We start from the raw sequence: 10,767 nt of genomic DNA on the forward strand, positions 1-10,767 counted from the left end.
GGGTTTAAATTAAAATTTAAAGAAGTGTTAGACTTGGTTGGTTTTTTCCCTAGTAGTTTATTGATGATTTTCCACGTGGATCTAGCATTGGATTGAGAACCTAGGAGTTCTCGATAGTATTTGGTTCTAGCGTTTTTTATTGCGTTGTTACAGATGTTCCGTTTTTGTTTATAATATTGTTTATTTATATCAGTAGGATATCTAGAGGCTTTAGTTCTAAGTTTATTTTTTTCTTTAATTAAGTCTAAAATTTCCTTTGTGATCCAATTATGAGAATCACTATCGTGGACCTCTATCATAGGAAACGATTTAGTATATAAGTTTATGAAAGTGTAAAAAAATCATTAAATGCTATGTTTACATTGTTCGATTTATAGATTTTTTGCCAGGAAACTACAGATAATTGTCTGGTGAATTTTTCCAAATGTTCTTTTATTTCTTGCATATCTAACCACGTCCTATTATACTCTTCCACTATTTCACTAACTTCCTCGAATGAATGGAAATCCATATGACTATAAGTAACAGAACACAATAAATATAAAACGTCAAGCAATGTTAAATGTTAGGTCACCAGAAAGACCCTTTCCTCTTGTTGTTTCTATTTCAGTGGAAACGAAACTTGGACTTCAAGACGCCCGCGTCTTTTACGTTTATATGGATTATTCATGACGGTTCAATTTTGATATTAAAAATGGACAAGTATAGTAGGGGGTAGATCGAGAGTGTGGGGGATAAAAAATTAATCTAGGTGAAAAAATTATTATAAATAAATACCGATTCAATATACGAACGAAACTTAATTATTAATTTAATTAAACTCATTTATAAATTTTATAAATTAACTTGAAATATCGTAAAGCCAATAAAAATAATATAAATTTCCTACAAATCACCCATTTTAGGGATAAAAATGAAACGATTCAAAATACGTACAAAACTCAATTTTCATAAATAGACAATAGTTTTGAAATTAAGTTGGCTTATGGGTAAAATTAGAATAATTTAGGAAATTCTGTTAAAAATTAGTATAATTGGGGAAAATTGGTTAAAAGTTGGTATAATTTGGAGACTTGTTAATGTTAAAAATATAGAATTAATTAGGATACTTTTAAAATTGAAGAGATAGAAAGGCAATTACGAACGAGATGATGATTTAAAAAAAAATAGATTTTTAAATGAACTGTAAAACGCTTCTATAGATGGTAGCCTTGTCTCTTACCTATATTTACATTTTGGAATTGTTACAAAAGGTTCTTTTAAACGTAACTTAGTACACTAATTAAGTATTTTTAATTTACCGTAATTAAAATATAGGTAAGTGGTTTTTATCTTATTTTATACCTACGGAAGGGATAAATAAATTAAAGCAATAATGTTTTTGGAGTTTGGGGATGGGTGGAAGAAAAAAAAGCTCTTCGTTTTTCCAACTGCTTTTCTGATGTACCCAAAAATGGACCAAATTAGACCAAAAGTACCCTTAAAACGACCAAAGTCACCATTTTCGGCCCTATGTACCCCATTTCGGACCAAAAGTACCCCAAACTGGACCTATTAGCTTTATTGTAATGTTAAACTCCCATAGAGATTCCCCTAAAAAGAAAAAAAACTTGCGGTCCAATTTTGGGTACATGAATTATTTCGGAGAGGGAATCCATGTTTTAAATTCAAATTAACCGCGCGCCCGGGCAATCCGCGCCTCCCAGGTAATCCGCGCACGCGCGCGCTATCTTCCTGTCTAGGTTATTAATCATACAACTTACATAATTTCCACTTATTTCGTACGATAAAACGCGATCGAGATATTCGTTTTAAGAAATACTCGTGAGATTGGTTCAAGTGCCAAGCGTACTACAATGATATTAAAATGAAGTTTAAAAATATTTCCATTCTACTTTAACAACGAATATTCCATGACGTCAAAACACTCTTAAATTCAAATTAACCGCGTCCCCCGGGGAATCTGCGCACGCTTCGTCTAGGTTATCACTTTTTACATCATTTAAACTTATTCCGTACGATAAAACTTGATAAGATATACGTTCAAGTATCTTTCGAGATAAGCCCATAAATGAACAAGTTGGCCTGGACACAATATGTTGATATACGAAAACAAATCGTCGCGAGGAATACCATAAATACATTGCCTTTTTGACGATTTTACCCCCATTTCATCCCTTAAACCCCGGATTTCGATCCCGAACCCAAACCCGAACCCGGGAGTGGCGTCTCGCCCTTACTTTCCCTCTACTTAAAATCTTAACTACGATATACCCAATCCACGGAACTCAAAAAAAATCTATAAAAAATAGAAAAAAACCTATCAAGTTTGCAGCCAACGTTATCTAATCTTCAAATACAAAGTGCATGAACTACGAACTAACTTCGAGACCGGAACAACACTAAACTACCACATCGCTGAGAGAATCCGCAGCGGTCAGACCATTGACTTTTATGCTCATCTAATAAGCCTCTTTACCTCTTTATAGGTCTGTATTTTATCATTTTGTTTCTCTTAAAATACATGTACACCCTGCGGATTCGATACAATGTCTGATAAAAGACAAACCAGACTAACTAAACCTAATGACTCGAGTGAATCCCCGCCAACTGACCCCCTAATGACAGAACTGTTAAAGATATCTAATAAATTAAATACCATGAATAATACCCTCATTGATACAAAATCCAAGGTTGACTCAATCGAGATCAACCAAGACAAAATAGATCGTAAATTAACTGACATGCAATTATCAATAGACTTAATAGCGCCTTTACAAGACAAATTAGAGAAAGTCGAACATGTAATTAAAGAAAACGTGGCAGCCACCGACAAAAATCGTATGCGTATAGATAATATTGAAGTTACTTTACGTCGTAACAACCTTGTTATAAGAGGACTAGCCGATACCGAGGTTGAGTCTAGAGAAGCACTAAGTGATAAACTAAGAACTCTTTTTTATGAAAATTTAAATTACGAGATCCCATTTCGCTCAAATCAAGTGTACCGGAGGGGTCCGTTCTAAAATAACAAATGTAGACCGATAATTTTTCAATCTGATTCATACGATGTAAAGCTAAACATTCTACATAATAGCTCGAAACTCAAAGGTACTAACATATATGTTGAACCTGACTTTACACCTCTCCAATCGAAAGCCAGATATGAACTTAGGACTTTTGCCAAAACTAATTACCCACAGACAAAATTCAAGTGGATTACCACGAACTCTATAATGATAGGAACTGACACCTTCAGATATGATTTTGCGGTAGAAAAAATATCAAAAAAACTCTAAAGACGATAGTCCTCTTTTTTTTTACTGCTCTCTTTTTCTTTTGTTTGTCTACAAAATAGATTTTTTTTTTCAAAACAAGAATGATACACATTCTTGAATGTAATACCTGTAGTGCAAATGCAAACTTTCCTAATTTGTTTACAACTTGCCAAAATATAATACCAGGCTGTGCCATTGACATATTTGCAGTAGTAGAGACATGGTACTACGGGAACACCTCAGATTTTTACCCCAACTATACTTTTGCTGGCCAGGGTCGTACGACTAGAGGTGGAGGGATCGGTTTTATGTTAAAAAAGGAATAAATTTTGACATTATAGATGAAGCTTGTTTTACAAAAGAACTATATGAAGCCTACACAATACGAATTGAAAACACGTACCTATGTCTGATTTACAGAACTGGTAATAATATAGCGGGATTTTTAGAAGAATTTGAAAATTTAATTGAAAAACTGGGTCCTGCCACCTCTCCTAAAATAATAACGGGTGACTTCAACATCAATGTTGGTGACACAAACTATGGAAGTGCGGGGGAAAAACTACTGGATATTACGTCTAGCTTTGGGCTTCTCCAAACTGTTTTGACTCCCACTAGGATTACTGATAAAACAGCAACGACTATTGATTTATGTTTCACAAATTGTGATGCATCTGCCCAAGTACTAGATAACGTAGATTTAACTGATCACTTTCCACTTTATATCAAATGGGAAACGAATAACTCTCCCGCTAAAAGAAAAAACATTATTCGAAACCTATCACAGGGTAATATTGAAAAATTCACCAGACAATTATCTGTAGTTTCCTGGCAAAAAATCTATAAATCGAACAATGTAAACATAGCATTTAATGATTTTTTTACACTTTCATAAACTTATATACTAAATCGTTTCCTATGATAGAGGTCCACGATAGTGATTCTCATAATTGGATCACAAAGGAAATTTTAGACTTAATTAAAGAAAAAAATAAACTTAGAACTAAAGCCTCTAGATATCCTACTGATATAAATAAACAATATTATAAACAAAAACGGAACATCTGTAACAACGCAATAAAAAACGCTAGAACCAAATACTATCGAGAACTCCTAGGTTCTCAATCCAATGCTAGATCCACGTGGAAAATCATCAATAAACTACTAGGGAAAAAACCAACCAAGTCTAACACTTCTTTAAATTTTAATTTAAACCCAGATATATTCAATAACTTCTTTAACTCAGCCCCGATTGCGCCCCAAGTAAATATAGACAGTAACCTAGATAACATAAAACGAACTTTAAATTCAATGGTACTCTTTGACGTCACTGAAAATGATCTAACTAATGTCATAAAAACACTAAAAAATAATTCAGCGCCAGGATATGACGGTATTTCTGTCAAAATTATTAAAAAAACAATGAACCTAATCACTAAACCATTGCTATATCTTGTTAATCTCTCTCTCACAAATGGCGTATATCCCGATGCCCTCAAAAAGGGCATTATTATTCCAGTTTTTAAGAAGGGTGACAAACTTTCCCCCAACAGCTATAGACCGATATGTTTACTATCAATATTTGCTAAAATTTTCGACAAACTATTTTTCTTAAGGCTCAAAAAATATATTGATAAATTTAATAATCTTTCTGATAAACAGTTCGGTTTTCGAAATAATTCAAGCGTTGATTCGGCTCTCTCAAATGTATATAAAAATATCCTGAACTGGCTAGACACTCATAATTACGTGATCGGGGTATTCCTTGATTTAAAAAAGGCCTTTGATTTTGTGAACCATCAACGACTTCTGGCGAAATTGGCAATAATGGGAATTAGAGGTAGAGCCTATGATTGGCTAAAGTCTTATTTAAAAAATAGAACCTGTCAAACAAAATTAAATGGATTGATCTCCTCTAACAAATTAACTACACAAGGCGTACCCCAAGGTTCAATTCTATCCCCCCTTCTGTTTAATATATATATAAATGATATAACGTCAACTGATCTATCCAAATCCATTACGCTTTACGCGGATGATACCCTGGTATTACTCTTGGGTTCGAATCTCAACGAAATAGCCTATAAAATAAATCGGCAACTAGACAAAATTAAAACTTGGTTAATGAATAATTTCCTAAAACTAAACGAAGATAAATCTGTCTGTATTATATTTTTAAATAAAAACAAACCCAGGGATAACGAATACGAGATTAAAATAGGAGATAATTTGTTAAAAGAAGTTAACTCATATAAATATCTACGTCTTTGGTTCGACCCCCGACTCTCATGGAATACGCACACTGATAGCGTAGCAAAAAAACTTTCCTTCAATATATACCTAATGAATCGTAACCGAGCTATTTTGACCAAGAAATATCTATTACAATTGTACTACAGTCTTGTATACCCTCATATTTATTTTTGCTTTTTTATTTGGGGAAACACATCAGATATGAATCTAAATCGCTTATTTAAGCTTCAAAAACGGAGTATCCGAATTATCGAAAATAAAAATAGCCGCGATCATACTTCTCCACTATTCAAATCATTAAACCTACTTACAGTATACGAAATTTTTAATTACTGTTGTTTAATTTTTATGTATAAATCACTAGTAATAAACATGTATAACCCTTTTAAATTCAGTGCTCTATCGAAATATTTTACGCGAAATAATTAAATCTTAGAAGTTCCCTTTGCCAATACCGAATTAAAACGAAACTCAATCTTCTGTAAATCAACCGTTTTATTTAACACCCTTAATATACCCACATCACAAGGTTTGCCGTTCTTTAAAAAAAAATGTCCGAACTTATTTGTCCAGTTCGTAGATTTATTTTATTTTTTTGAATGTAAATAGTTATTTTTTCCCCTTTTTCTGTGAAAACCATGTATGAAAGCTGTAACTTTGTATAAAAACGCCTTAGCGTGGCCTAAAAGTTGTCTCACAACTTGGCCATATAACAATGTAGTCTCCACTAATTTCCAATAAACCAATTATTATTATTATTATTATTATTATTAAGAGGACAAGGACAGTGAAGGCTTCTAGAGTAATTGGTCCCAATAATCGCCCGAATTAACGGGTAACTACCTGTTATACTTGTAAAGGAAAAGGTCATTTCGCTAAAGATTGTCCCACTCTGCGTTCGGGAAACGCCGAATCCGGTCGCGCCGCCACGGGGACCCACGGTGCCGGATCAGGGGCAAGACTCGAAGGTTCCCGTACCACTTAGGACTAATGCACAATAAGCGTAAAATTCCCGTAGCAATCCAAGTCCAATTTGCCCATGGTGATTTTGCCGCTAAACTGGACTCTAGAGCGGATTCTTCGTTCATAAGTCTAGAACAGTGGCGCACTCTCCATGGGCCGGACCAGGGACTGAATACCGATTTGCCAGATAAAGAAGTTTCAATCAAAATTAAAAAAAATTATTTTTCGAGATATTATAGTTTTTTTCTGAACCTAAGCTGAGTTCCCTGAGAATGAGTAAGCCAATATTAAGGTTATAAAGGAAGGGTGAGTAATTATTCAGATTCAATTATCCTCGAAAACGATTTGAACCCCTGTATCCGTTATAGGAGTAGAACTATTTTCACCACAGCCAGTAACAGTCAGTACCATCTATATAATAAAAGGCTGTTGGTTGGGTGGTAGGTACACGTAGGTATGTAGGTAGGTTCGTCAACCGATTTTCGAGATTTACTTCGAGATTTAATTCTCGATTTTCTGACGCTTTTCGCGCGAGAGTCACGGGCGCGATCGTCGCGTGGCATTTTTTTATGTACGCTACGATTCGCGTTTTCGCATCGAGTCGGCTTCGATTTCCGATTTGGTTTTTAGTTTTTATAAATTTTCAAAAGTGACGCAAATGTCAGTTTCTAAAAATGCTCAAAATCTGTCGCCCCTGAGAGTTGGCCGTGTTTGTCCCAACACGCAATACACCTGAAATTTTTTCTCTTTGCGCCGCGGATTTCGGGGGGGGGGGAGGGGCTTGTGTGGGATCGCGGATTTTGGAGGGGGGATCGTGCGGGGTAGTATCAGAAGGCCTGCGAGTTTCGGAAACGGGGGGGGGGGGTTTCGGGTTCGTTCCGGTTTTAAAGCCCCGGGGCTCTCCCGGCGTACGTTAGTCCCGTGGCCTTTATGCGTCAGCCATTGGATACAGGGGGTTTAAAGGGGTACAGGGAGGTTTGGAACGACTGCGAGTTTGAGTTATTTTTGCGGGGAAAAGGGTACCACGGAAATTTTCGCCTTGGAAAGGGGGAGGGGAGTACTAGGGAAATTATCACATGGGAAAAGCGGAGAGGGGGTACCCCTGTAATTATCACACGGGAAAAAAGGGGAGGAAGGGCCTTACTGCGGTGGTTCTTCTATGGGGTAAAGGGTGTTACGGAAATGATCACATTGGAAAAAGGGGGAGGTGGGTACCACGGTAATTATAACATGGGAAAAAAGGGGAGGAACGGTAATTATCACACGGGAAAAAAGGGGACTGGGTACCCCGGTAATTATCACATGGGGAAAAGGGGAGGAAGGGCCTTACTGCGGTGGTTCGACTATGGGGAAAAGGGTGCCATGGCTTACTGGAGTGGAGCGCCTCGAAACACACAACTAGCTGAGGGCCCGCCTGTAAGGCGGGCTTCTCGGCTAGTAAACATAATAAAGAAATAGACACCTTACGCGGAGTTTGATTTGCCAAAAATATACGGGAGCGATAACTAGCAGACAACCGGCAGTTGTTCCGTATTCCTGGGGTATTACGTGTAAAGCATCACTTTTGGCGTTTTTGACTAGGCCCCCACTGGCTCTCCGTTTCGTATCCGTCCTACCTTCCACAAGGCATTGTCTATGTTACGAAGCGAAAGCTTGTGAAAGGTAGAACGGAGACGTTACGAAGAGAAGTGAGCGCTTGGCCTAGGCCATTTACAAGGAGACGACCTGAGGTGTAACCCATCGATTTTGCTTAAACTCGGTGAATAAGTAGACCTTAACGTAACTTCAAAATTGCCAAGGGAAAAATGTGCTTTCATTTAGCCATGTCAACCGAAAAGGTTTTTGATAACACCAAATACAAATTTAAATACAATTTAACATAGGAAAATCACATATTTCAATGGTTCCCCTATGAAAAAACAAAGAAATTTCAAAAAATTAAAATTTTAAAAAAATATATAAATTGGGAAATTTTTTGATTTTTGGGTAACAGAGACTATTTTTGGTTGAATTGGTACGTCGTTGGGTAAAAACGAGCGAGGTAGGGTAAATTGAGGTAAGTTCAAATATTTGGAAATAATGCTAATTAAACTAACAAAATAGAAATTTATTTAGATAAATTCCACTAAATCGACCATATTCCTATTTACGCCAAGCGGTGAAAAGGGGGAAGCTCATCGGGGGACAATGGAGTTTTTGTGCGGGCCTAATAGGTTCAGAAGGCTCTGACCGATTATTGAGTAGTCTGTGATCGTAGATTGTTAAAATGGCGGCGTAATTACACTCGACGTTTGTTTTGACAGTTTTTTCGACTGTTTCCATTACCAATTTTTGTCGTACGATAAAGATAAGTTATTAATTTTATTCTTTTATACTTGCACTTTACTTGGAATAAGATTCTAGGGTGAAATTCGATTACTATCGTTTTCGCCCCAAGGTATTTTCCTTAAGCCTAGGCAAATATTGCATGAACTATAGTCTATAGGGTTTTTTAAGCTTGGATTAATAATAGGACTACTATTATTATAAAACCCTTTTTGTCTTATTAAAAATTGCTAACTTAGTTTTTTTTAAACTTAACTATTTTTGGCTTAAGATCTTTTAATATTTAAGTCTAAGTTATTTTGCAATGTAGCAGAATTATAAAAGTATGCTGTGTGGTAGGATGTCATAGCGACACCAGGGACCAGTCCACAAAATCATTATTTCTTTCAGTTTCCAACTGATGAAGATGTTAGAATGAAATGGGCAGAAGCGTGATAATGTAGCCATACAACAACTGGTGTTTGCACAATACATATTTTATTAAAAAGCTAATGTGGTAGAGAGATATTTAAAAAATTGAGAAATCAGAATTTAAGTTTCGATTGTTTTTATATTTTCAAATATTGTGATACTATGTACAAAATGAAGCAAAATAAAATATTTAGTTTTTTAAATGTATATTTACTTTAATAATAACTTTACAGAGGTGCACTATTACAATGAAAAATTCCTCCATAGGAGTTATCTTGTTGGACCACTTTTAACATTCGCTATCTCATCAAGCACTTCTTTAGTTTTACCCTCCTGGACAATATACGAAACGGAGGCTGCCTCGGGCAACAAAAATTGGTAGAAAGCACAAAATTGTTCATCGGATGGAAATCCAGTATACAATTTAATTGTTTTATCTCTGCATAGAAATTTATTTTAATTTTTTAAGTCAATTTCCCCTTTTTGCCTCAGTTTGAAAAACAAATTGGTACTTTAAGTTGCCAGTGATATAGTACTATAGTCCCAATACTACTTAATGGCATATTGGGAATCAATAATTGGTTCTTCAGCTTGTGGGATGGGATTTTCCAAGTCCTTGATAGAAATGTTTCCTGATCATCACTACTGCCTGTTAGTAAAATAGACTTATCGATCATGCTAGTATACACATAAGAATGTTCTTTCAATGCTTTGCTGTAGCGTTCGGCTGCCAGAGAATAAGCGTGGTCTGAATGTTGCTCAGTTTCAGTATTTTCAGTTGACCAGGGAAATATCGGTAGTGTAGCATAGTGTTTCAGAATGGGTATCTTTCCAACACCAAATGATCTCAAACACGAGTTTTCTTCAAAATGTATCAAACAAACTATTTCGTAGTTCTTGATATCATTAGACTGTTTTTTAACAGCTTTTGCCCATTTCATCCTAACATCATCATCACTTAGAAACTGAAATAAATTTAATAATTTTGTTACACAGCATACTTTAACTATTCAGCAAAATATCTTAAGATTTAAATATTTCAAAGATCTTAAGCCCAAAACAGCTTAGTTTTGAATAAAACGAAAAGGGTTTTATAGTGGCTTTAATTCTATTTCATGCATTATATGCCAAGGCTTAGGGGAAATATCTCGGCGGAAAAAACGATAGAAATCAAATTTTACTCTAGAATTTTTTCCAAGTGAAGTGCAAGTATAAAAGAATAAAATAAATAACTTATCTTTATCGTACGACAAACATTCGTAATGGAAGCAGTCGAAGAAACTGTCAAAACAAATGCCGAGTGTAATTACGCCGCCATTTTAACAATCTACGATCAGAGACTACTCAATAATCGGTCAGAGCCCTCTGAACCTATTAGGCCCGCACAAAAACTCCATTGTCCCCCGATGAGCTTCCCCCTTTTCACCGCTTGGCGTAAATAGGAATATGGTCGATTGGACCAATTTAAAAAAATTGGGTAAACCCGAAAATGTTAAATACGATAAATATTCGGCAATATAAGTAATAACGTGTAAAT

The 10,767-nt window shown here is 35.5% G+C and overlaps 1 protein-coding gene across 1 annotated transcript; it reads right to left on the bottom strand.

Moving 5' to 3' along the window:
- Positions 1-9,444: 9,444 nt before the first annotated feature.
- Positions 9,445-10,350, bottom strand: LOC149933896 (uncharacterized). The gene is made up of 2 exons (XM_090154100.1): positions 9,743-10,350; positions 9,445-9,669 (listed from the first exon to the last, which is right to left on the bottom strand). The coding sequence occupies exons 1-2, from the start codon at positions 10,169-10,171 to the stop codon at positions 9,664-9,666; spliced, it is 435 nt and encodes a 144-aa protein (XP_090010226.1). The 5' UTR covers positions 10,172-10,350; the 3' UTR covers positions 9,445-9,663.
- Positions 10,351-10,767: the final 417 nt, after the last annotated feature.

The sequence above is a fragment of the Leiobunum rupestre genome, chromosome 7, assembly GCF_980474605.1.
Source record: "Leiobunum rupestre chromosome 7, qqLeiRupe1.1.hap1, whole genome shotgun sequence".
Classification (NCBI taxonomy): Eukaryota; Metazoa; Arthropoda; class Arachnida; order Opiliones; family Sclerosomatidae; genus Leiobunum; species Leiobunum rupestre.

What these genes read in the sequence shown, in the direction of transcription:
- LOC149933896 (XM_090154100.1), bottom strand. Translation starts at nt 10,171, where the DNA reads ATGAAATGGGCAAAAGCTGTTAAAAAACAGTCTAATGATATCAAGAAC.